Here is a 27919-nt window from a genome sequence, read left to right on the forward strand (position 1 = left end):
CACACATTCACTCACACCTACGGACACTTGAATCGCCAATCCACGTACCAACGTGTTTTTTTGTACTGTGGGAGGAAACCGGAGCACCCAGAGGAAACCCACACAGACACAGGGAGAACACACCACACTCCTCAGACAGTCACCCGGAGGAAACCCACGCAGACACAGGGAGAACACGCCACACTCCTCACAGTCACCCGGAGGAAACCCACGCAGACACAGGGAGAACACACCACACTCCTCACAGACAGTCACCCGGAGGAAACCCACACAGACACGGGGAGAACACGCCACACTCCTCACAGACAGTCACCCAGAGGAAACCCACACAGACACAGTGAGAACACACCACACTCCTCACAGACAGTCACTCGGAGGAAACCCACACAGACATGGGGAGAACACGCCACACTCCTCACAGACAGTCACCCAGAGGAAACCCACACAGACACAGGGAGAACACACCACACTCCTCACAGACAATCACCCGGTCCCTGGAGCTGTGTGACTGCGACGCTACCTGCTGCGCCACCTAGCCGCCATGCTCCAAATTCACTATTCATTTTCATACACTTTTCCCTTTGTTGATATTTTAGTCAAAAATATTCACAGCAGAAACTTTGGAACCACAGGTCACATGACAGAGCATTTATTTCTCATGCTTTCTTTTGCCATTGTTTATTTTATTACAAAGTTTTAAAAAAGAATCTGATATAGTAAGAAATTCCTGTAAGAAGCCCCCCATCCAGGGGACTGCACAGAAAAAAGGTCATTGCATTTCAGAAGTGAAAGGTATTAGTACATCTATCAGTCAGAAAGAGATCCAGTACAAAAGAGGGAAAATAAACATAAAAATACAGTCAAAAATAAAATCACCAGACTAATACTGTATATCTTATTCATCATTTATATCCATTTATGCAATGATAAATCTTACATAGAAAATAAACTTCTTTCCTTTTATTTCAACAAAAATATTTTGAAGTGCAAAAGAAGATACAGAAGGTTATATAAGCAAAAGACGTCTCTGATACAAAACCCTTAACTCTGTGTTTTATTCAGTCATGGTCTTTGCATGGTGTTTACTCTTAATTAAATAATAAAAAAAAAAAACCTGGTAGACTATGTCAAAAATTCTTTTCACATGCCGATTTTGTAACAGAAATTGCAGTTTCCATGTTCCTAACATTTTCCATTGCTGTGTAGGAAATTGTGGCTTGTCTGCTGTCTCCATCTTAAAAATAGCTTTCTATGAAACAAAAATGGAGGTAAAATGCAGTTCATTGTCACTTTAGCTGCACAGTGCTAATTCTGAATTCAGCTTCAGAGCACGCCTCACGTCCAATTAAGCTTTAAAAGAATACATGACCCGAAAAACAAACACTGCAACTAATGAATCACGGTATATAGGGGCAAGTTAGCATTAGGCAAATGAGCTCATGCACACTGGACTGTGGTTCAACTGAATTTTAGAACTCTCCCCCTCAACAGCAGGAACAAATCAGCACTGAGGATCTCAGCGAATATACTTCAGTCCAAGAATTTTCATTGTCGTCCTAGAAGATAACCATACTGGGGGCAGAGGAATGAAACATTGCACTTAGTAGTACTTACTTAAATTTAATAAGCACTAATGACTAATAACTAATTGCAAAAAAAGATTGGAAACTGTGCTAATGTAAATAAATTAAATAATGCAAAAATAGTACACACTTTTTATTTATTTTTGCACAGCCTCCCACCTTTTTTGGAAATGAGGTTCGTAGAAAAAAATCTGTACAAAGAAATTAAGCAATGTTAAGTAGGTCAATGTACAATTAGCTACATGCTGCTAAAGCAGTTTCAGAACTATTAATTTATTCATTTAAGACTTTTAATTGTAAAACTTTGAATGTTGAAGATTTCTAGCACTTATTGCTTGAATTCCCATTTTGTTACAAAGCAGGCATTATCTTACGAGAAATTACGTAATTTATCACAGCCTAATTTTTAGGCCTAAATAATTGCTTTAATTACTTTTGTTTAAAAAAATAAAATCTTTAAACAAAAAAACATCCACAGACCATGACTGAGACACTGATCATAACATTCACAGCATGTTTAGTAAATCTCTTCTCAGGACTCCTCCACACATCAATCCAGCATCAATAACACCACTTTCAACCTAATTATATAGAAATGTAAAGTCAGATTTACTCAATTAAAATGCATGCAAATGTCTTTTTTCCACTGCAGAAGACACACACCTGGTCCACAGGTGGCAACAGCTGTCAGGTTTAACACCAGCAGCTAAGTAAATATTTTGCTGCTGTTTGTTTATTTAAAAAAACAAACAAACAAAACCCCACACCTTTTCAGAAATATTAACTCGTTTTTAACTTTAAAGTAGCAGTTTTATTCTGAGTAATTTAGGCTCAGCTATTTTCTAAGAAATGTTTATTCAACGAGCAGCTGTGTAAAGAGCAGCACTTGTTTTCAAAGTGTTTGGAAAAAAAAAAAGAAAGAAAATACATTTGGGCATCCATAATGTACTCAAAGTGATTCAATAAACACTGACCCCACCTTCAGGACCTGAGCGCTTCTTTCAATCAGAAATGATCTTAAACATTATCTATACTGATATAAAGCAGGTGACATTCTGAACTGCTCCAAAATCTGCTTTTAGCTTATGTTTTAAACAGGCAGCTGAAATGTCTACATTTTGACTGGAACATTTTTTCCTGCTTTTATCATTTCTATCAAGGAAAAAAAAAAGTCTGTTTATCATTGCTTATAAAGGTTCATTAGCTTTGACAGGATTCCAACTAACCAAAAAAATATGTACAACATCATCTCATTTTGTTGCAGCAGTTTTGGAGTATTGGTTTATTCCCAGGGTTTGCAAGCTCCATTTCATCACTTAATGCATAACAACTGGTGGCCAGGTTGGTGCAGTGGTGTGGTAATACCCCTGCAGTCTACACTGCAGACTGGAGTTGGATTCCAAGGCAATATTGGCCTACCCCTGTAGTTCGTTTAAGTTGTAAGTTACTGTGGTTATTCTCAATTCCTGTTTCTGCTATACACAATTAACATATTCTCTCTACAGTTTGGGAGAACTAATTAGTCATTAATAAAATGTATTTATTACTTTTTACTATCCCAGCACTAGGTGACATTTCAGATCTGCTGCTGTGAAGGCCAAACGTTTTAAAAGGTTTTCACAACAGGCCAGAGCGATGCTCAAACAGCATCTGAACATCAAGCCAAACAGAATGAGGCTTCAAATCTGCTCACAAATATTCAGAAGGCTTTACTGCAGTAGCTGATGGTGTTTGGCAGTCTTATACAACCATCTGGGAACAATAAGAGAAATAGAAAGTGACCAGGCAGGAGCCCAGGCTTTATTTTTTAGTCCAAGAGAACTTTTCCACTATGCAGAATACTAACCACAGACGAAGATGCCCAAATTATAATTAATAAATGTGGATCGTTATTAGGATTGCTTTGATGTTTAAGCACATTTTGGCTGTTCAAGACTTGATACAGCCCTCACGGTTCACAGACAAGTGGTCAATAACTCCCTCTTAATCCAACCAACTGTCAACATTAAAATCCTGCTCAAAAGAAAACCATGAACGTTGTACCACATTTACCCGTCTTCAGTTCAACATTTTCTGTACAAGGTACAATACACATTCAGTACTTTGTTAAACACATTTTATTTTGTTTCAACTTGCATATATATTAATTTATAGTTATTCCTGAAAAAATAACCTCAGCACATAAGAAACTAAATAAAGGATCTTAACATAAGAATATATACATGTCATAGCATCTCTTTTACAAATGTCTGAGACCTCTTGAAAATCAGGGAAAAATATAGAAAAATTGTAAATAAATTACAAACAAATGTAAAAATACTTTCACCCCAGCCATAATGATAACAAATTGGGACCCATCCCACCAAAACAAAATTGGATCACCAAACCAAAAGAAATTGACTTATGCTGCAATGTCCAAATATTTCTGTAAGGGTATTCATTAATTACACATTACACAAAAGGATTCTGAGACTGCATTTGACACATTCAGTTTGGGGGTGGGGGAGATTTCACTCAAAAACCTTGCAATCTCAACTCCAAGTGTTTTTTTTTTTTTTTTTTTTTGAATTACGGCGCTTGGTAAATTCTGACAACTAAAAAGGTCAAAAGGGAGAGAAATGTAATTTTTTGAGTCAGACATTGGTGCGAGAATTTGTCCAACAGGTAAAGTGCTGAATGAATAAAGAAGGTCGTAAACAGAATACCAGAACATTGCCCAGAGGAATGCGTTGGATCACTGGAATAAAAACCTGTAAGATGTAGCATGCTTGGAAATGCTCCTGAACTATTTATGGCTATTCTGTTTTTCTTCTTTTTATTCCCCAGAAAATAATGTAACTGCTAACATTCACAATCATTTTTTCCAATTGCAAGCCAATGAGGTTTACCTCTGTGGACATCTTATGAGTGACTAGCAGCTGCTAATGGAACTGTAGAAAACAGCATGATGACGCCCAGCTCAGCCGATGCAAGTGTCACGTTTTGCAGCGCCCACTTGAGCTACTGCCAGTTCGATAATGGCAAGGTTATAGCTGCCTGTATTCTCTCAAACACTCATTCCCTCATCCCTTTTGTCCTCCCTCCTTCCCAAAGCCACGTTAAGCCATTTATCACAAACCCTTCTGCTATAGAGCATTCTACCCTCCCCAGTACCTCCCTCTCACCTTCACGCACTGCTGACCAACTCTTATGTGAGTGCAAGAGACAAAGATTGGCCCAATTAACAGTCTAGATCACAGCCTTCCTCCTGCTTTAAACCACAATTATGGCTTCAGAGTATGAAAACAGTCTCTCTGAACAGCTTCAGTCTTTAAAGCATTACCACCACTTGACTCATCTACAATGAATCTCAGCTTAAAAGCATAAAGTCCCATGAGAGAATCCAGCTCAATATCCAACTTTCAGACATTGTAGGTGTGGGTTCACAGCCCTGAACAACTTCTCATAAGCCACAGGGCGTGGAGGGAAAGGGTTAGGAAGAGTGTAAGACACTTGTGTTGGCACAAACAAAAGCAAACCAATTCTACCATTTGAGGCATTACTAGACCTCATGGTCAGGTCTTAGCCTCTGATGTATAGAATCTCTCAACAAACCAGAATAATTAACAGCATGTGCCATTCCAGAGTCAAAACTTTGCATGGCATTAAGGGACTACACCAGAGTGGGTCTACACTGCTCCATCAAACCCGAGAGAATTCTACCCAGGTGAAGAACACCTGACCAAAGTGACCTTTTTCCTCAAGATAACATTCAGTAAAAAATATCAAAAGATCTGTGCAATAGGAGGCTGGTTTCTCCCCAGGCTTGGGGAAAATTTCGATAAGAAAGGGGAAAAAAAAGAAATAAATCTTGAAAACAAACAGCAATGGGGGGAGGGGCACAATCACTGGTAATTGTGGTTTTAGTAGTCAGAACACCTATATTTTGTATTAGTAACAACTGGTGAAAAATACATTTCTCAAAAGTGTCTGTTAGTATCTCTAACACGCCACAGCTTCATGAACTCAGTTGGCCAACACTACAGGCTGGAAGGCTTGGCTGGAATACTGCAGGTTGTATCCACCAAGGCCCTCCACGAAAGGGGGCTTCTCCATGAAGGAAATCCCATTGCTGCTGCCAATGACACCCACACCTTGGCCTGGAGGTGGGCTGGAGAAAGGGTCAAACGAAGCATGTGGGTGGGCAGGATGTGGGGGTGGAGCCTGGAAGGGGCCGGTATGGGCCAAGGGTGGAGCTTCAGTGTCAAAGTAGAGAGGGCCCTGTGTAGCGGGATAGACAAACTCTTTGGCATTTGGAGAAAGCTGGCTGGAAACCTGACCTGCCAGGGAGTGCAAGGAGAGTGAAATGGGCTTGTGCTTCACTAGCCCTGGGGGAGATATGGTAGTGGGAGAACGGCTCAGCATTCTTTGCTGTGGTGTGCCAATGATATTGTTGGGTCCACCTACCACCCCGGATGCCCCACACTTCTTCATTTTGGTGGAGCCGAACTTTGTGGCAGCGAAGCTAGCTGTGGTAAAGGTGATTTGCTGTGGAGGTGGGCGGGAGCTTGGGGGGGCAGCTTGATGAGGGTATGGCAGTCCTGTGATGGGGGGTGAAGGGGAGGAAGCATTGGAGTGTGCATTGGGATTAGTAGGAGTACTAGGACCAGCATAGCTGAACAGACCCTGGCAGAGAGGAGTGGGTGAATTGGAGAGAGAAGGTAGCATGACCGGAGAGACCTGGCCACCAATGGGCACAAACACCTGAGCATCAGGGTTAAAACCCAAACTCTTTCCCTCCTCTAGCTCCATATCTCCTTTAACACTGGTACCAACTACTTCTGATGTTTCACCCTCACCCCCTAAACCTGGAGGATCTTCCATGTAGAGCACCTTCACTGCTCCTTTCTCACCAATCTGATAGGACACTTCATAAGGGTCAATCCAGATGCTGAGCTCTGGAGGGACATTGGCACGGACTTCCTCTGTGTCCAACCCACTCCTCCTAGCTGCCAGATCCACAATAGGGTCCCTAGGGGCTCCTAGGTGCAGGCAGCGGAAAGCAGAACCACGGAGTGGTGCCTCGGGGTACCAGTGCCCTTCAAAACGAGACATCAAAATGCGTTCCAGCTCTTCCCCAAACAAGTCTGCCCGTCGTCGTGGGAGCTTGTTGTACAAGTAGGACACTATGAAGTTCAGCGCAACCTTTACCTCCAGATGCATGGCTGAAGAGAGGCTCAGAGTTAAGAGCAATGTTAATGTCCTGTACAAGGTCTATGAATGCCTCCACATGTCTCACTGCAGTTAGCCAGTGGGGTGAAATGACTGGTTTAAGTGGATGTGTGGCAATTTTGGCAGCTTCTCAGCTCTTGAGTGGAAGACTGAATGCGATCCACAGGGTGCCTCCTCCAAATGGCCCTGACCTGTTACTCCACACAGGATGTAGTGAGGCAGGATGACCCTCTAATCACTCTGGAAATAATGTAAGAAAAGAAATTAACTTCAGAGGTCAAACACTGGAGATATACAGAGAAAGGAGCATGACTCCTAGCAGATGCTGTGGCTGAGGAAGCAATTCATGATCTCGAAATCCCTCATCCTGCCCTGCTGACAGCAGCTAAAGCACTCAGGATTACACTGGCAATTGTCGGGTGGGGGAGTTCAACTCCAAACAACAATGAAAACACAGCAAAAAAGTAAAAGCATTAAGTTCTTGGAGCATCCTCAGGATCCATGTAATCTATTGAACTGATGTTATATAATGCTCTTTTAAAAAGAAACTTGGCATCAGATTTGTTTGGTGTTGGTGATATGAACCAGATGTCCTGGGCATATTAATGCCTCAAGCTTGCTCACAGAAATTGCTAAGAATGAAATGTCTAATGCCCAGGACACTGGTTTTATAATTACTGGCATAAATGTACATACAGGCCTTTTTCTATAAAATAATTCCAGCAATATAGTAAAAAGGGCAAATGATTTATTGTATAATTTTTATAAATTGGTTTAGAATCCTATAAGTCATGAAAATATATCGCATTTTTGTGTAAAACGTAAAAGGTTTGTCTAAGTAAACCTAACTGTTCAAATTAGAACTTGGTGAGGTTAAAATGGCCGTTGCGCATACAACTAGTTACAACTCCAATTCCCATGAAGCACCGCACTTTGACGTCACTATCGCGTCTATCCGCCTCCTTCGTTCATTCAAAACATAGACGAAAAGTACGGTTAACGCGACCTCTACCTCGGTGTTAATTCACAGATATATATCCATTGTCGGTGTTTTAATGCTCAGTTACACCGTCAGCAGCAATGTTAGTGGTTGCCACGTTTTGATACGTAACTAAACGCAGAAGTTATTCATCCAAAGTCGAGAAAGTGCTGGCCTTTTCCAGCTAGCAGGCTAAGGGTAACGTTAACACGGCAGGGTATTATAGCGACTAACTAGCCAGTCTTAAATGGTTTTATCGGCAGCTCGGTGTGGACAAGCGCATCGTCATTTATTATTATTTGTGTAGATGTGGCCATAGTTAGGCAAATGGTCCCCGGATGACCGAGCTATAACCAGATTTGTATAAAAGGATAAACAGCTTACTGTTGTCCACGTTTAAACTCTACTATAAAACAATAGACATTACATTAAAAAACGAACGAAAGAAAAAAAAAAAGACGACGAAAAGGGCGATTGTAATTTTAGACAGACCGTCTGTTCAGATGCATTTACACGGCCAGATCCAGAGCCTTCCTGAAAACATTCCATCCATGCATTCAATGTCACTCAATGTCACACCATGCAAAACTGCAGTGTTAATGCACAGACACGAAGTTAGCCTACGTTTTTAAAGAGGGGCCTATAACCACGACCTCTTGGTTTATCAATCTGCAGAAGTGAATCAATGACAACAAACAAGCTATTCTTCAGTGACGTGGTTTGTACTGTCCCCTTAATCTCTGGCTTAAGAGCTTTTAGGCTAAACATACTCCATCCTTACTTTTTGCACGAGGTATATTTAATCCTAAAGCAGGATTTCTCTGTTTAATCAGATAATTAAACCTCAAGTCAAATGTGTCCAATAGAAAACGAGCCGAGGTCAACACTGGGCTCAAGTTATCTGGCTTACCTCCCTTGGGATATTTGACAAAGCACTGGGAGTATTCCACAAAGCAGGGCTTGACAGTTGAGGATTATCCATTAGGGGTGTCTCTCCACTTTCTTTCCATTGGACAGGGTTGAGTTTAGGCTGAAACTATCCAGCTAAACTGAAAAATCCTGTTTTGAGCAATAACCATCAAAATATGACAGTATAGCCAGATAAGGTAAAACAAAATCCAGGCATATCCCAAAGAATGGAGGTGATGAATAATTGTTGGACAATCCTGATATTTTAGGATAAATGCTATCAGGTCGAGAGAGATCCTGCTTTTGCCGAATAGTCCTTGGTCCCCCATGAAGGGAGTTTGTTGTTTGTTTACAGAAGCATTGTTTGGAAAGGACAAAGGCATGGGTGTAATCTATATCTAGCAAGATCAAAAAAAAGAGCAGAGACAATGTAAGTAAAAGTTACAAAGACTTAGGATCCCCAAAAACTAGTCACTGTTGGTACTGGTTGTGGTGAGGTGTATTCGTCTCCATGATGACTATATCAAAAGGGGATAACAGGGAATGGAATATTTTTTTAATTACAAAAATATGCATCAATCACACAGTCGTTTCTCAAATTTACAATATGCTCAATAAATGGTAACTTACATAAGTTGGCATGAGATAGACTTTTCAGAACTGTGAAAGTGACGCCACCATAACCACACAATTTTAGTCAACAGTACAGCAGTAACTTTGACATTACCACAGGTCAAGAGATGAAAAAAATAAGTCAATATTTAATATTTAATGCATTGTTTCTGATCGAAGTGCGCTGAGAACAGTCGCACAAGCAAATCAAAATGAGAGCCAGATTTTTAAAAACTAGCCAAATCTAGATTTCAACATGAGCAGTAATCACTAAAAGATCTTACATTAATTTAGGCATCAGCTTTTTCACATTTCATTTAAATTAGGTTTTTAAAGTCAGTTCATGTTTTTTTTTTTTTGTGGAAAGAGAAAAGACTAAACTGAATACAAATAAAAATGACGTTTAAAGGTTTCAACACTTATTGACAGCGAAGTCAAGGCTTCAAACATAGCTATTTATGACTTCTCTGAAGACTGATATTTGAAGGCAGTGGCCACATCTCATTTTATTAAAGCAAGTTGAGGTGGCACAGCAACCTCTAAAATGGACGACAGCTAGAGCTCTTCGCTCATTCAATATTAAACCGAGCAATAACAGCACACGGAAGGCTGTAACGTGGCTTATCTGAGGCGAGACCTTCAAAATAAAGAACAGAAGCAATACATAAATATATATTTGGATATGTACAGAAACATAAAAGACGAAAACGGAGCATACTCACAGCAGGCGTTTGTTACAATCCCTGCAGTTTAACTCGTATAGAGAGAGGACAGACTTTCTGGCGTTGGGAAAACACGGCTTTAAACACAAAACTGAATGCACGGAAAGAAAAACGCGTTAACTTATATGTGTTAATGCACGGACTGCTTTTCATTCTCTCCACTCTATGAAGCAGCCTGAGGAAACTTTACTGTTTGACAACCGCGCGCATTTATATGGAGCACGTTCGGTGACGCCCACTTTTGATGACGAGAAACAAGCTGGAACTACTTTCCACAAATTATAGTAAAAAACTAATGGACATATCACAAAACAAGCAAAATATGCACCGATCAGCCAAAACATTAAAATAACCTCGATGTTTCTACGCTCATTGTTTATTTTATCAGTTCCACTTTTAATATATTTGCGCTTTACAGGTCTACAATCACAGTCTTGGTCTGAACACTTTGTTTGCCCCCTTGCATCCTGTTATTCAATGGTCAGGGACTCTATAAGGCCTACCACAGAGCAAGTATCGTTTGGTTGTTGGAATATTCAGTGTATTCTGTGGGCAGCAACTGACTATGACTGCGTCAAAAAGAGTGGGAATTGTGTGGGCACAGTGTTTATAAATCCATGCAGCACTGCTGTGTCTGATCCATTTTTATCAGTGCAATGCACATAGCACCATGTCAACTTCAGTGCAGTCATGAGAATGACCTATCACCTAAATAATAACTGGTCTGTGGGCATGAGCATAAAAGAATACGATTAAAATGGATAATACAAACAATTAACAGATGGACTACAGTTTGAAATTCTAGAACTACAAAATGCTACTAAATGTACGGAGCAACTAAATGTATGATAAAAAAAATATATGCGTAAAAATAAGGATATATATCTTATTTATAAACACATAAACCTAATATATATATATATATATATATATATATATATATATATATATACTTTTTTCAATTTCCCAATCAAATATAGACATGGAAGCCAGTGTTTACCATGCCTAAATGGCCAATAATGCGTTCACTACTTTTTTTGGCGCAAGAATATACCTATGTGAATGGCTGTACTGTGCAATGCTAAAAATATAAGAAGTGATAGCAACAGAACTACTATTGGTTGAGAAGGGGGAGGAACCATAGTCAGTAGAGCTTCCACAGTGTCCAGTCAAAAAGCCGAGCAGTGGCCAACTTGAAAAGCATCATGGGGAATGTAGTTTGATTTTGCTCAGAATTGTTTCCCTTATCACTGCTGCTGACGAACATGTGATCTGACAACTTGTGATAATCTTTCACTGTGTTGTTAATATTTAAGGTTCAACATCTTACAGTTCTAAGTGTTATATAATTATAACCCAGAAACTTTAGATAAAAATAAACATGTATTGTTTTAAAATATTGTTACCGACAATAATATTTCAATCACTGATGTATAATCATCACAATTCATTCCCTTATTCAGCAAAACTTTTAGAGCTTTATACTACTCCTACATTCTCAGAGAAGTAGCTTCTTGAAACATGGATGAATATTGAACTTTCTAGGTAGAGATGTATTTTTTGTTGTTGTTGTGGAAATCAATAAAAGACAATAGCTAGGACTGGTGCTTGATTGTGGATTTCTGTGGTAATCCTCAATTTGTTTCCACGTAAAAAAATTTTGCACTGAGATATAGTAGAAAATCAGAAATGTGGCAGGTTTGACTCGTGGAATACTGGGCATTGTTGTTGACATTTCTTGTATGTCAGTATGAATTAATTAATTCATTCATTCATATTTCTTGTAAATATGGTAAATATTTTCAAGGTAAATACTAAATTTATTTTCTAAATTTTCAGGCTCTGAGGAAAGTAAAGCTTAGTGAAGTGTGGGGTTTTGTTTAAATGACCTAGCCTTTAAAACAAATCTCAGTAAACCATTAGACTTAAGTAAATACCTGTATAGCATTATGGCAATGTGAACGTAATAAGAAAGTACATAAACATTTTAACGTTTGTATTATTTTGCTTTTATCTTTCAGGACCTTGGAATCGGAGCGCTTATAACGGGACTGTGACGTCACCGGTCAGCGACATCTTTGTCAGCGAGCAAAATGGCGTCCTACTGTATGACTGTCAGTAGATTAAGGGTAAGTTAACGGGTTTAAATCCAGTTTAAACGTTTCGTCTACCGCATGTTAATTGGGGTGTTTGTTGTAGCCTTAGTTTTTTGTGTTTATGTCATTAAAATGGTGACGTTTCTGTTTGCGTTTTTGGTTTTTTCCGCTCCCTGTGTGAGTCCCTGTGCTGCTCAGGTCACCGTGACCCACAGTTTCTCACAGTGCTTTTCATACACAGCGGAGAACAACTTTAAAACTGAACACAGGACTTGTTTATCTGCTATTACACTCTCAGGTTAAACTGTCTAAGCCATTGCGAATTGTCTGGTAGGATATTAGGACAAAATATGTGAAATTCGTTTTATTTTCACATGAATATTGAAAATGATGTGGCCACATCTGCAGTTGGAAAAAAAAAATCTCTGCTCTCAGGCTGTGACCTTACGTACTACTTTGTATCAGGGAAAATATATAGTTTTAGATTTCGCTTGCTTACAATGTGATTAAAATATTCCTCTCTTTGAGATATCTCTTTTACAGTTTTTACAGATAGTAGGCAAAAATGTGTTTTCTAAAAATCCACATAAATATATTACAAGGACCCTTGCAGTTTTTTATTTCTGTTGCAATAATCTTGACCCAAGGTCATGTTACAACTTATGCAATATGGAATATTGAAATAATGTGAAATAAAATAGAAAAAAACATGTCTATTTATATTATGTAGGCATATTATGAATTATAACGTAATACTGGAAACAGATCAATTTATAAACGAAGTGTACAGGTCAAATGTAGATTTAATTAGAATTCCAATTCCATCTATTCCTAACCCCTAAAAACTATTTTCTGTTAATAAAAATTATGTAATTGCAAGACTACATCTTTCCTTTTGTTCAGTGCGTGTGGGTCTATGAATATGCAATTTGTCCCCACCTCTATTTCCATTTTTTCCGCATGCCCAAATCTTGAAAGTCAAACTCTATTAGGTGACAGGATTGGTTCTTTATGTTTATGTGTAAGGAGCCAGGCTTTCTGGATCCACTTATTTGAGAGACTGCAGTTTTAAAGTGGAAATTGTAGTCTCAAATTACATCTTGACATTAATTACACTGAAATTGTTTTGAGTCTTGTGATAAAAAACAGCATGTGCTTCTAAAATGATAATCGCAGTACAACACCTGTTATCAGCCTTCATGTTGGCTTTTTTCCACTCGAATTGCAAGGATAGACGTTGATGGCTCCCAGGGTTATTCCTATTGTCATTATTATGGTGGTAATTTTTCAAAATGTGTTGAAAATTATGTGCAATAAGTATAATAATATTTTCTTATATATATATAAAATAATAATACATGCTTACACACTTCCTGGCAATGGTCTAAATGCTCAAGAATAAATTAGAATAAATAGCTTGCCAAATCTCTCTTTTTTTCCAGCTTGTCCTGGGCGATGGGGCCAGACGGCTTCATATCTCTGCTGCCCTCAGTGCAAAATCTAAAGTGGCTATGAGTCGATTTGAGGCCAACTCTGCCGTTGGCTATGAGAAACTACTCAACAACATCAGCATTGTACGCAAAAGGTCTGTCCGGTTTCCTTGGGAATTCTGGGAATTGCACCATATTGCACCTGTTTCATGTAGCAGTATTTCACTTGAACTGGCTAACATGAGCAACGGAAAAGTACTGGGAATTATGCAATGTGTTTTTCGTTTATTATTGGGGATATTTTATGTTTTTGAGGGAAGGCTGCCTTTTAAAACCGTCACATCAAATGATGACGCAATGAAGTAGTAAACATTAGGTTTTTTATTTAGCCTGTGAACTGTACTGTGTTAAGAAGGTTTGTTGCCTGGAGGACAAGATACTAGGATTACTGAAGCTTTGCTGGACTTGTTTCTAGTTTTTAATGACTAGATTTATTAAATGCTTTACAGGAGTAAATCTAAGGTGAACTTTAGGGCTCAAGGACTAAAATTGTGCTCCCCTAAATAACTCAGTCCAATTAGTGGGTCAGTTTATTCTTGTCAACCCACTGTTGACAGTGAAACAAATCATAACTGTCACAGTGAATCTTAATTTAAGAGTGGAGTTTAACAGTGATACAGTCCAGAGGGTATTCTACACTTAACATTCATATATGTCATTAGTTGCCACACGTGTTACTACGTTGAAAGGCTTTGGATGTAGTTTTTATGTTTGAAAATACAATTGTAACCAGAAGATCATGTAAGCTAATACAGACAACAAAAATAATGCAAAAATATAATTTGTTTATATATTTTTTTATTTTTTATTTTGCTCAGATGGTAAAAATAGCTCAAATATTTAATTTTGCCTTACAAAGTGAACACACACACACACACACACACATAAATTATTAAGTATTAACTATTACATTTAGCATAAAATCCAGTCTCTGCAGCTGATTTATCATCTAGTAACTAATGCTTCATAGACCCCTGGCCATTATGGGTTCAGTGCTAAAAGCACAAACGTTCATTGAAATCAAATGAGCAGTTGCTTCTTTCAGACATGAGCCATTCTCATCCCGCTCACATTTTAATTTCCTGCTTTTTCTGGGTTTTTTTACTCTGGTCAGACTGAACCGCCCTCTCACTCTGTCCGAGAAGATTGTGTATGGTCACCTGGATGACCCAGTGGGTCAGGAGATTGTCCGAGGCCGTACCTATCTACGTTTAAGGCCAGACAGAGTGGCCATGCAGGACGCCACAGCACAGATGGCTATGCTGCAATTCATCAGCAGTGGACTTCCCAAAGTAGCTGTGCCTTCCACCATCCACTGTGACCACCTGATTGAGGCCCAGATTGGTGGAGCTGAGGACCTTCAGAGAGCCAAGGTGGGAGAGAATAGAGGGACACAGAAATTAATTAGCTCACATAGATCCTAAGAGCATGCTCAGTATAATTTTAGCAATTAGTTGAATAATATTTCTGCATTTTAATTTTTTTTACCACAATTAATTTAGCTCATATTTAACATTCAAATATATATTTTAAAGTCAGAATTTGATAATCCTAGATACGGTATTCTTTTTACTCCAAATGTAGTTAAGTAGTCAAGAAATCTGTAATCTTACATTTCTTGTTTGCTGCATTTACACACCTGAATATAGTATACAGGGATTAAACAGTATGTAGCAAACTGTTGCAAACTAAAAAAAAATAAAGAGTTAAATTGCAGATAACAAATGTTGGATATAATTCACAATATGACTCAAAATAAATAAGGAATGGAGGCATTTTGCACAGTACTGTATGTGCTTTGTTTGAGTCTGAAGCTGCCTTGAAGTCTCAAAGGGCATATCCAGTTTTAAATACAAGGCGAAGTAGACCTTGGACTCTAATGATGCAATGAAATATAACACCTGTGAACAGCCTACTGTCTAAACACAAAAAGAGCAGAGGAGGGAGGCCAAAGGTACAAGATTACAGGAGACAATAGAACAGCAGAACCATGAGAAAAGAGGAAAGACAAACCAAGATAAAAAAAAAACACATGCCTCCTTCACATGTCTCCACTGACTTAAAATGTAAACGCAGTGTGAAAAAAGAGACAGAACCACACAAAAAAGCTGTTTCCTCCTGTAAACCAATTAAATTATCATATTAATTCAATACACAGATACCTATACCTAAATGCATTTTAGTTACTTATGGCACTGCTATGTATCGTGGGTGTAATTTATGCTGTTATTAAATTGGCATTAAGATTATAGTCCTTGTGTGTTGTCCTCAGTCTCTAATTTAAAATTAGATGAAATATCTGGGATTAAGTCATGAGATTTAGTCACATGGTTAAGTCTAACACTGCAGTGAGGTCAAAGATAAACTTTAGTGGAAACAAATGTTGAGAAAAATCTAATTAGCTATTTAGTGACTATTGTGTTTGAATATGTGACTTTGAGACACTGATTGGATTTACTGGCTCATCATTTAAATCATCGGCTGGGAACCTATGTTTCCTTTTTCCTTTCTTGGTGCTAGGAAGTAAATCAGGAAGTCTACAATTTCCTGGCTACTGCTGCAGCCAAATATGGTGTCGGATTCTGGAAACCAGGATCAGGAATTATTCACCAGGTAAACAGTGTTTACATTTATTAAACTTACATAGTTCTTCTCAACAGTATGAAAACATTAGTATATATAATAAATAAGTCTAAGGATTAAGAAATAAAATCACACAGGTTTATTTCTAAACAAAATATGAATAACACTTTATTGAGTCCAAAGGAAATTTGGAAGGATTTTGTTATGAAAATTGAAAATGTTCGCTTGCCTCTAACCTTCCTGTTCTTTTGCTAATTTGAGAATAAAGGCTACTTACTCAAAGAGAATATTGCTAGCATAAGGTAGAAAGAAACACCTATGGTAACTTGAAACACAATAACTGCAGGTGCACCTCAATAAATTTATTTCAAAAATGTAGTTAAATTTAAACTCCATATAGAGTCACTACAAACATAGTGATCTATTTCAAGGTTTTATTTCTTTTAATGTCAATGGTTAGGTCTTAATAATCAACAAAAAATACCTGCAACACATGCCTTTAAAATGGTCCCTTACTCTGGTTCAGTGGCCTACACAATCATGGGGAGACTGCTGACTTGACAGATGTCCAGAAGGCAGTCATTGGCACCCTCCTGCTATATCCAAGTGTATTAATGGAAAGTTGAGTTTGAAGGAAAAAGTGTGGTAGAAAAAGGTGCACAAGCAACAAGGATAACCACAGCCTTGAGAGGATTGTGAAGAAAAGGTGATTCAAAAATTTGGGAGAGATTCACAAGCAGTGGACTGCTGCTGGAGTCAGTGCTTCAAGAGCCACCACACACAGACATATCCAGGACGTAGGCTACAACTGTCACATTCCTTGTGTCAAGCCGCTCATGACCCAGAGACAATGCCAGAAGGGTCTTACTTGGGCCAAGAAGAAAAAGACTGGACTATTGCACAATGTCCAAAATCTTGTTTTTAGATTAAACTATATTTTGCATTTCATTTGGAAATCAAGGTCTGGAGGAAGAGTGGAGTGGCACACAATCCAAGCTGCTTGAGATCTAGTGTGATGTTTCCACAATCAGTGATGGTTTGGGGAGTCATGCCATCTGCTGGTGTTGGTCCACTGTGTTATATCACGTCCAAAGTCAGTGCAGCTATCTACCAGGAAATTTTAGAGCACGTCATGCTTCCTTCTGCTGACAAGCTTTATGAAGATACAGATTTAATTTTCCAGCAGGACTTGGCATTTGTCCACACTGCCAGAAGTACCAGTACCTAGTTTAATAACCATAGTATTAATGTGCTTGATTGGCCAGCAAGCTCAAATTGGTCATATATTCAAAATTTCCTGAGATAATGACTTTTGGGTTTTCATTGGCTGTAAGCCATAATCATCAACATGAAAAGAAATAAACTCTTGAAATGGATCACTCTGTTTGTAGTTAATCTATAAAATGAGTTTCACGTTTTGCATTGAATTACTGAAATTATCATTTTGATATTCTAATTTATTGAGATGCACCTGTTAATTAGATGTGGACACTGCTCCAATAATAAATATAAATGACTTCAGATTCAACAGCACACAATTTAATCTCACACTGAAAAATCTGTCCCGTAAATGATGTGATCACCTGTTTTTGATTGGTTTGCAGATCATTCTTGAAAATTATGCGTATCCTGGTGTCATGCTGATTGGCACAGACTCTCACACACCTAATGGTGGAGGTCTAGGAGGCATCTGCATTGGAGTGGGAGGAGCTGATGCTGTGGATGTCATGGCAGGAATTCCATGGGAGCTGAAATGCCCAAATGTGAGCTTGTCAAAACTTAACTACTTATCTACTTTCAGTCCTTACAGACCTCTTTTTTCCATATTTTCATGTCTTCACTTTTTTGTTGAAGAACAGATGTTGTCATGTTAGTCCATTTAGGCAGATGTTGATTATTAATCCCCATCTCATATATTCTCTCTTTCCTTCTCTTAGGTAATTGGGGTGAAGCTGACAGGCACTCTTTCTGGTTGGACGTCTCCTAAAGATGTCATTCTAAAAGTTGCAGGAATACTAACTGTGAAAGGAGGCACTGGTGCTATAGTGGAGTACCATGGCCCTGGAGTTGACTCCATCTCCTGCACCGGTACAGAGAGACACTCTTTCTGTTACATTTTACATCGTGACCCAAATTTAATTTTCTGTGTTCATTAAAAACATTACTGTTAAATAAAATTCATTATTGTTATTTAAAAATATTCCATGAAAAAAGAAGCCTTAAGTTAATCAGTCAAGTCTTGTCATTTAGCATTAACTTCAGTGTTGTGTAATTGTAGACACATTTAATTGCCTGAAATGCAGTTTGCAGTTCTGGAAGGTTTTTGAAGGCTGTTAACAAATACATTTTTCTCTTTGTGTTTTTACTGGTGTCAGGCATGGCCACTATCTGTAATATGGGTGCTGAGATTGGGGCAACTACATCTGTGTTCCCTTACAACCACCGCATGAAGACCTACCTTGAAAAAACTGAACGAAAAGGTAAACAGACGCATGCATACACACACTTGCAATTACTACGTACTACACTGTACTATACTATACTAAATCTAGGTATGTTCTGTGTATAGGAGCACGTAGTTGTATTATATCAAATAACTTTTATTGTTTTTCTCAATATCTGTATATAAACTTGGATTTTCATTCTCTTTCAGAGATTGCTCAGCTGGCTGATGAGTATAAAGAGTGTTTGATTCCTGACCCTGGTTGCCAGTATGACCAGCTCATTGAGATTAACCTGAGTGAGGTGGGACATGCACAGGATGAACTGAAATAATTAATATTCACAGGGTTCTGTTAAATTATTCTATAAAAGATATTAAATAGAAATTTGATTGTTTGAAGCTGTTATCTTTCCAAATAATAGCTCAAAAAGTTAACAAGTTTTGAAATAATTATAAAATGGTTACCAGCACCACTACTATTCACTGATCAGCTTGTAACACTATAGACGTGTTGTCCTAATATGCTGTATGGGTAGAGTTTGTAAATACATGTTAATTATGCATGGTTGTCAGAATTGTTGAAGTTTAATACAGTAAAATTATTACATTTTAAGACCAGGGTAAACAATCAAAACATGAACTGATCCGTCTTTACTTTATACACAATATCACAGGCATTAAATTAATCAAACCTGCTTGCATGGATCATAACATGATTAATAATCCAAAACATTCTGTTTGTTTTTGCTTTTTAGCTAAAACCTCATATCAATGGGCCATTCACCCCTGACCTGGCTCATCCAGTGTCTGAAATTGGAGCTGCAGCTCAGAAGAATGGCTGGCCCCTCGAGGTCAAAGTGGGTGAGTTAACGCACACAGCCTACACATTTTCTAAAATTAAAAATAGATTTGTACATGAAGGTTTGGATGGTCATAACTACAAGTTATGTTTTGTTGGCTTTTTGAATGATGATAAAGTAGAAATAGGGAAGTACACATCCTCTACAGAAAATAACGTTTGTGTATTATAGTGCACAAACTGCAATGTCAGGCTCAGAAAATAAGTACTACTTGTGCACTAAAACTTAAGGGAAATAAGCTAGAAAATTTTAATAAATAATTTGACACAAGACATGTAATTTAACCAAGTGGTTCTTTTTTTGTTGTTGTTAATTGCATGCTATATTTAAAGGTATTGATAGTTTAAACAGTTGAAAGTGTACACAACTGAATTCAAAAGAAATCGGTCAGCCAAGAAATGATTGGTGTCTAAACTAGAAGCCTAAACAGGCAGTGGACCTGCCAATTAGCACCATGCAGATGTGGTTTAATCATCATATACTACCCTCAAACCACATCATGTTTCCATTACTTATCTACAGGAACTTTATCTTCTGTGCAACTTTTTTTTCTCTCCCTTCTATAATTTGAGGACTGGCATGTTTATTTGCCTTAATGGCTGTAATTTTGTGTTATAGGTCTGATTGGTAGCTGTACTAACTCTAGCTATGAGGACATGGGTCGTGCTGCTTCTCTGGCCAAACAGGCTCTGGATCGTGGCCTGAAGTGCAAAGCCCAGTTTACAGTCACTCCTGGATCAGAACAGATTAGAGCTACCATTGAGAGAGATGGATATGTACGCACTCCCAAAAACATACACAGAATATCTCCTATATTATGCATGTGTGGATTTATATTGAGTATTTTTGCATATACAATAATACATTTTGTAGGTATGGATTACATAATAGATTTCGTAGGTAGCCAAATGTAGATTTGTATATCTTAAAATACATCCAAAATGCATAAACATTGTAACGGATTTACATTTATAGAGACAATTTGGATAAAAGCGTCTGCCAAATGCATAAAAAGAAAAAAGTTCAATAATACATTTAATGTTTTATTTATTTATTTTTTAACTTGTAGTTAGTTTTCTGCTTTGGGATTGTATCACCACTTTTAAAATGTGAGGCTTTCTAAGTGCTGTTTCTCACAAAATACATTTTTAAAAAGTTTTTAGTCATTTTTATATATAAAAATATATATATAAAGCAATGTGTGTTTCTGGAACCAAACTGATTTTATATAATATCTTTAAATAGCAACATGTCCAACCTTTGTATTAATGTGTGTCTAAACTCTGTAGGCTAAGGTTCTGAGGGATGTTGGCGGTGTGGTTCTGGCTAATGCGTGTGGACCATGCATTGGGCAGTGGGACAGGTAAATGAACCAAAATAAACTGAAACTATTCTTATAATCTTACTCATTTCTTTGATTAAACTGAAATGATTTCTTTAAAGCAGTAAGTGTATATTATTGTTGCTTCCTTGTAATGTTTAGCCCTACGTTTTGTATGCATCAGATGTGATCTGCTAAAGAGTTGAATGTGTCTTTGTTGCAGACGTGATGTGAAGAAAGGTGAAAAGAACACTATCGTTACCTCCTTCAACAGAAACTTCACAGCCAGAAATGATGCAAATCCAGCTACTCATGCTTTTGTTACTTCACCTGAGGTATAGACAAACAGCTGCTATAATGACTTTAACTGCGTTTTCAATGTCAGTTATAATGGGTGTGATGTTTCTCAGTTCAGCTGCCATTACACATGCAGACACCCACACAGAGAGACACATCCATATTTATCTTTCTGTGTGAGGCAGACTTGAAAGTTTGGAAATGCAATACTTATTTGACAAATTTGACAGTAATTACAATAAAAAATTGCTGATGTTCACTTTAAAAAGCACTATGTAATAATATGCAAATTCAGCTTACTGTTTACAAATAGGACAATATGACTTCTTCCATTCAAATGCAATGCTCATTACAATGCACAATATGCGAAATTTAAGGTGGGATTTCTCTGCATTTCATTAAGATTCTTCTACTAAATTACTAATTTCTCTCTCAATGTCTCTCTATCTCTCTCCCATCTACCTCTTAACATTCCTGCTTGCTCACTTGCTGTTTCTTTCTCTCTCTACCTATACACAAACACATCTCCTCTCCCCGCTGTCCTCAGATTGTCACAGCTCTGGCCATAGCCGGAACTCTGAACTTTAACCCGGAGACTGATTACCTGACTGATGGCACAGGAGAAAAGTTTAAGCTGGTCCCCCCTACAGGTGATGAGCTGCCATCACGAGACTTTGACCCTGGAGAGGACACCTACCAGCACCCACCTGAGGGGGGCTCAGTCAGAGTGGATGTGAACCCTCAGAGCAACAGGCTGCAGCTGCTTGAGCCCTTCCAGAAATGGGACGGCAAAGACCTGGAGGACATGCAAGTGTTGATTAAGGTGAGTCAAATGTAGAAGTATAAATTAGCTGATTACTGAAGCACACTGACACTATTTTAAGAGAATACTATTTTTTTCCTTTCTTTTACCTGGTTTTGACCCTGTGAAATAAAATATTTTTCTGTTTCAGGTGAAGGGGAAGTGTACTACAGATCACATCAGTGCTGCTGGCCCATGGCTGAAGTTCCGCGGTCACCTGGATAATATATCCAACAATCTGCTGATTGGTGCGGTAAACATAGATAATGATGCTGTAAACAAGGTTAAGAACCAGTTGACTGGGGAGTTTGGAGGTGTGCCAGATGTTGCTCGCTTCTATAAGGTACACAAACTCACACAGTTTCAACAAATTGCTTCTGTTTTAAAAAATAAATGCTTGAGGTTATAACTGAGTTCAGTCATAGTAATTACATTGCATTAAAGCAGAAATCTATTGGATGTAATGCAGTAAAAAATGTTTATTAGTTAATCAGTCATATAATATTCATCACTTGTTCAATAGGTTCATCTTAAAATGTTGGGTAGGTATTTGTTTGGTTTAAAATTTCTTTAAAAATTTCTACTAAACTTAGGCAATCGATAAAAGCAATGCTCCACTCTACACTTTCCAGCACTAAAAAATACACCTGAAAACCCACCAATCCACCCATAGTCAGGCTCTTTACCACAAATGTTGTACGAATAAGTCTAAAACAGTATACATATATAATACAACACCACAATTCATATTGTCAGCTCTGTGCCCTTAATGAGCTCTCAAGAGAAGTGCAGCTCAGAGAAACACATTTCACACATTGTATATATGTAACTAATGTTTTATTTGGAGCCTGTGCTGAGTTCAGTGTACGGTTAAAAGAAATTAAGGAACTGAAAAAGATTGTTTCTAGAGACACAGCTTCACAATCAAAAAAGATCTGAATTGTCCAGACTATTGTTTGTTTACTGGGTCTTTTATGGACATGAAAGCTAGAACTTCTGTGCTAGCGATGGCTTTTGAGAGTAACCAGGATCCTGGACCAAATAAAGCCACACTCATCATCATCATCAACAACATATGTACCTTGTGTGTATTTGCAGGCTAACAATTTGCAGTGGGTGGTTGTGGGAGATGAGAATTATGGTGAGGGCTCCAGCAGAGAGCACGCTGCTTTGGAGCCTCGACACCTTGGAGGAAGAGCCATCATCGTTAAGAGCTTCGCCAGGATCCATGGTATGAGTGTGTACAGAATTCAAAAATAAATGTGTGTACAGAATACAAAAAGTGTGCATGCAGTTTCTTTGAGTGGTTTTAATTCCTTTTCATTTTACAAGTGTACTTAAATGATTTCTGTACACTTAAGTATTATGTGATCAATTGCTGGACAAAAACTTGGAAGCTAACAGATGAGCAATTTATATATAATTTCACTTTAAAAGCATTAAAGACAATTAACCACATTATGAAATTTCAGATTTTATATAAATATACACACACAGAGTAGTGGAAAAAGTATTTGTAGTTTTGAAAATGGCTAGAGAGCCTTGTTGCACGTTTTCGCATTTGAAAAAAGAATTATATTTAGAGTGTATAAATATAATACCTAATAATAAAATAAATGTATGCACAATGTAATATTTATATTTCTTGTATTGTTGTAACATCTAACATACCAAAATCAGAGCAGGAAAAATGTCCTCTACAGATTTAACACCCCTTTAACATACTTTTTATATATTTCTTTTATTTAACTAATATTTCAGATGTTATGTTTTTCTCTCCTTATGCAGAGACAAACCTCAAGAAGCAAGGTTTGCTGCCACTGACCTTTTCAGACCCTCGAGACTATGACAAGATCCGCCCCGACGACAAGATTTCCATCACTGGTCTCAAGTCTTTTGCCCCAGGCAAGGTCAGTCCACTCTACGTCCATCTCTGTCCTCCTCAACATCAGCAGCATCTAGTCACCCGCTGTATTAAAACATAGACCATAGGTGATGGGGCATCTGTCGCCTAATGATTAGAGGACCAGGCTTCTTACTGGAAAGTTGCCGGTTCAGTCCCCAAGACCGGTGGGAACGTCTACGGCTAATGTGCACTTAAGCAAGTGTGTGTGTGTTCACTGCCACAGATGGGTTAAATGTGGAAGACATATTTAGTCTTTTTGACTCCTTTCTGTTTAATTGCTATTACAATCCTAGGTAAAAAAATGCAGATGTGAAAGGGGCTCAATTCTGTCTTTATGGTTTCTCTCTCTGTCCCCAGCCTCTGACTGCAGTGCTGAAACATGCTGATGGCAGTTCTGAAAGCATAGTGCTGAACCACACCTTCAACGAGACACAAATTGAGTGGTTCCAGGCTGGCTCTGCCCTCAACAGGATGAAGGAGATCCAGCACTGATCAGGAGGCAAAGCCAAGAGCAGAGCAAGAGATGCATGTGGTCATGAATATGATGGGGAGAAAACACATTCAACATATAGTTTGTATTCATCTATGCTAGTTGATTCCTCATATGCTCATTAGAGAGTGCAGCACACACACACACACACACACACATATAACAGGTCGCTGTACAGTTTGAACGCGCACACCAGACACACCACACTCTCACTCAGGATTATTGTATTGTGTTGATCCAAGCACCCCCCTGAAAGGCAGACAAGGACACACACACATGCATAAATTAAAGCGTTTGGAACTATATGTTATTAATATTGCATTAACTGTACCTCATATACACCCAGTGTGTTCACTCCATGTTTTATAGTGACTCCAGTGTCATTATCTTACTGTAGCAAGAGTGTAGACACCTCACTGTAATCTGTTCCCACTCTCCTCGCTCTTCACTCACTTAGCCGTCCTGTTAGGAAAATGAAAAAAAAAATGCTGCTGGAAGCTTGTTCTTAACTTATTTCTATATTCAAAGTTTCACACTGTTGTCCCCAGATGTTATATTAAGATGCGATTAGTGAGACTATTGAACTGGTTACTGATTTGAATGTTACGTTTACAGATAGTAGACACCAAAGACTTCTAAAATAAGACAAATCTGGAGTGTGAAACCACAGACTTCTACTTCAAATTGACTTCAGTCAATCAAAATCAATCCACTTAGCCTTCCACAAAGAGAGGGCGTGGTTCAGATTTGTTTCAGCTGCATCTACCGCTAGTGTGGCAGAAATATTTTGAGTGAGGGCTACTCCATTGTCAGTGCTTAGGCTAATGACTCTTGCTTTGGGAACAGCAGCTATATATTTTTCCTTGGCAGCACCAACCCCATTACCCTTCCATTCCTACATTACTGTCAGTTTGATCACTCCATGAGTTCCAGGAACATTTTTCAGTTTGTGTGCAGCCTTGTCATTCTCCATCTTGCCTCATGTTGATGACCCTCTCTCTCTGTGCTGACTCACTTCCTTTTTTCAGTGGTGAACATCTCGTCCTGTTTTGAGAAACTAAACGCACAATAGTGTTTAGAAGTCAGTGTCTTAACACTCGCAGCCCCTACCACAAACACACACTTTTAAATTATTCACTCCTATTGTAGGCTCATTTTGAACTATCTACGCCTGCATTAACAGTGTTTGCTAGCTAAAATGAGTACATCTTAAAACTAAAGATGGTGTAGTGTTTCTCCTGAATGTGATCCTTATTCAGTACGTCATCAGTGTAGGGGTGAATGTTTTTGAATAGTTGCTGAAGAGAAGTTATACTAAAATTAACTTCATCTGAATGTTATATTAAAGGGGGAATTTCAAAATGTCTGTTTAATTCAGTTATTGAGATGTAAACACAGTCATTGAAATGGTGAATTCTAGAGGAAAACAAACAGAATTGGATTTATTTCCATTGGTGGTGATAGGAGCCTTGGGTTGTGATGAATTCAGATATGGCTATTTATTTATTTCATTCATTCATTTGTTATCTATAAGCGCTTATCCAGTTCAGGGTCACGGTGGGTCCAGAGCCTACCTGCAATCATTGGGCGCAAGGCGGGAATACACCCTGGAGGGGGCGCCAGTCCTTCACAGGGCAACACACACATTCACTTTCACCTATGGACACTTTTGAGTCACCAATCCACCTACCAACGTGTGTTTTTGGACCGTGGGAGGAAACCCACCATGGAGATGTGTGACTGTGACACTACCCTCTGCGCCCCGTGCTGCCCTAGCTAATTATTTCTTTATTTATGTACCCAAAACATACATGATTTCTCATGTTGGGAAAAAGAGTGGTAAATTGGAAAAAAATCTTTTTTTTTTCAGGATTTTTATTTTTCTGGCTTTAGTGTATGTTCCTTGTATGTATCTCTCCCATAAAACAATGTCTCAAGCATTGTATTCATAACCATTTACTGTAATAACTTTAATAAACATTGTAGATACATTAAGATCATCGCTACTGTAACATATTTAGGACATGCCATTTTCTCTAAAAAGAAGCATTCAAAATGAAACCGCAATGAGAAACTTTGATTACATCTCAATCAAATTATGCAGACATTTTGAAACTGTCAAACAGACTTTTGAAGTGTGTAGCATTGTCTCCAGAAGACTACGGTGATTTCTCTACCATTTAATAAAGCTTTGTGGTGAGTTGAAATCTCAGTGTAATGTAATTTCCACTGTTGTTATTCAAAAATAACTTGGCTCAACGTTTTAAAACAAGCATGTACATGTATAAATACTCTTAGAGAACATGGACTGATGTTATCAGATTTTAAAAGCCTACTTAGTGTGAGTTGGGAAAGATGTCTGTGAATTGGCTTATGCGTTATTTAAGATTTGACTTTACAGAGTCTGAAGATATCGATATCAACTTTGCAGTTCGGTGTTTTTCAGTACATATTGGGTTTTTCTTTGGAGATATCCGTGTGGATGTTTTTTTAAGTCTTGGATTAAGCTTAGTGTTCTGCAAAACCAGACTCAAATGCAAAATAAAAAGTTGTAAATAGATTGTTGTCGGAAGTGCTTTTGGATTGGAATAAGAAGGAACAACAGCTAGCTGTCTAGAATGGACATGCTTCTTTGATTTCCTGTCATTGACAAATTTGAACCTTTTCATTCATGAGATTGGGATAAATTTCGATGGGGTTCTTGCGGTAAAGTCAGTGTATACTGACCACGTATGATCTGTAAGCCTCTTGGGATTTCCTCAGTTTTCTTTTAATAATCTGCCTCTTCGTCTGGTTCAGATGTAGACTTGTTCTACAGGTAATAACAGGTTTGCTTTTGAAGAGTTCAGTGGGCATGTGCAGTTGCTTCTGCCTCACTGAGCCACACTGCTCTATCTAGACCAAGGTTGTAGTCAGGACCTGTGAAAACAGCTTGCAAGTTCTGTGAGTGTTCTTTATAACCTACACCTGTATGCGTGATGTAACGTGCTGTAGACCTGCTGACGTGTTACTGTAAGCTCACACATACACACTATAGAATCAACGGACCTGTTATTTATACATCTTTTTCCTGACATCTAATATATAACGTGCATCCAAAAATCTGTTGAGATCAACCTTGGTCTCTATCTGTTCTGATTTTAGTATTAATTCTTTGTAGAAAGTTATGATTGGAATGCTCGCAGTTTTATTGCTGGCAGAGACATTGACAGAATATTAAGAATTTCAGTTAAATGATGACAATAAAAATATTTCAAATTACATTAACATGATTGTGTTGGCTTGATTTGTATAGACATTCACAAACCAAGGTACTCGAAAAGTTTAAAGATATAGAAAAAAAAGAGTTGAAATGATCAAGCAAGAATCTGGAGGACTGCTAAAATTCAGTCTTATTGACATAACTTTGAAAGATAATGTCCACTGTGGTTTTAATTCTAAATAAATATATTGCTGTTTGTCTGTAAGATGTAAACACTTTACAGGATCTGAAAAAGGTGGATGTGAATAATTACTCATTATTAAAACTCATTATAAAACTTCATTCATTCATCCATTATCTGTAACCCTTATCCAGTTCAGGGTCGCGGTGGGTCCAGAGCCTACCTGGAATCA

General features: G+C 38.1%; 2 protein-coding genes across 3 annotated transcripts; one reads left to right on the forward strand and one right to left on the reverse strand.

The window, feature by feature from the left end:
• Nucleotides 1-634: 634 nt before the first annotated feature.
• LOC136700291 (protein Tob2) lies at nucleotides 635-10206 on the reverse strand. Its single transcript, XM_066675572.1, has 2 exons — nucleotides 10017-10206; nucleotides 635-7034 (listed from the first exon to the last, which is right to left on the reverse strand). The coding sequence occupies exon 2, from the start codon at nucleotides 6783-6785 to the stop codon at nucleotides 5589-5591; it is 1197 nt and encodes a 398-aa protein (XP_066531669.1). The 5' UTR covers nucleotides 6786-7034; nucleotides 10017-10206; the 3' UTR covers nucleotides 635-5588.
• aco2 (aconitase 2, mitochondrial) lies at nucleotides 7972-27715 on the forward strand. Of its 2 annotated transcripts, none has more exons than XM_066675570.1 (18): nucleotides 7972-8491; nucleotides 12038-12145; nucleotides 13555-13697; nucleotides 14717-14975; nucleotides 16123-16215; nucleotides 17790-17948; nucleotides 18123-18273; nucleotides 18561-18665; nucleotides 18839-18930; nucleotides 19384-19489; nucleotides 20107-20264; nucleotides 20778-20851; nucleotides 21033-21144; nucleotides 21654-21929; nucleotides 22060-22251; nucleotides 23007-23139; nucleotides 23697-23818; nucleotides 24172-27715. In XM_066675570.1, exons 2-18 carry the CDS (start codon nucleotides 12110-12112, stop codon nucleotides 24304-24306), a joined length of 2346 nt encoding a protein of 781 aa, XP_066531667.1. In that variant the 5' UTR covers nucleotides 7972-8491; nucleotides 12038-12109; the 3' UTR covers nucleotides 24307-27715. The 2 variants fall into 2 exon arrangements, with proteins under 2 accessions (XP_066531667.1, XP_066531668.1); XM_066675571.1 differs by lacking the exon at nucleotides 7972-8491 and adding an exon at nucleotides 11545-11561.
• The last annotated feature ends 204 nt before the right edge of the window (nucleotides 27716-27919 follow it).

Source organism: Hoplias malabaricus, chromosome 6 (genome assembly GCF_029633855.1).
Source record: "Hoplias malabaricus isolate fHopMal1 chromosome 6, fHopMal1.hap1, whole genome shotgun sequence".
Taxonomy (NCBI): Eukaryota; Metazoa; Chordata; class Actinopteri; order Characiformes; family Erythrinidae; genus Hoplias; species Hoplias malabaricus.

Coding starts and splice junctions, on each gene's coding strand:
- LOC136700291 (XM_066675572.1), bottom strand. CDS start 6,785: ATGCATCTGGAGGTAAAGGTTGCGCTGAACTTCATAGTGTCCTACTTG.
- aco2 (XM_066675570.1), top strand. CDS start 12,110: ATGGCGTCCTACTGTATGACTGTCAGTAGATTAAGG. Junction 12,146..13,554: donor TGACTGTCAGTAGATTAAGG/GTAAGTTAACGG, acceptor CTTTTTTTCCAG/CTTGTCCTGGGCGATGGGGC. Junction 14,976..16,122: donor AGGACCTTCAGAGAGCCAAG/GTGGGAGAGAAT, acceptor TCTTGGTGCTAG/GAAGTAAATCAGGAAGTCTA.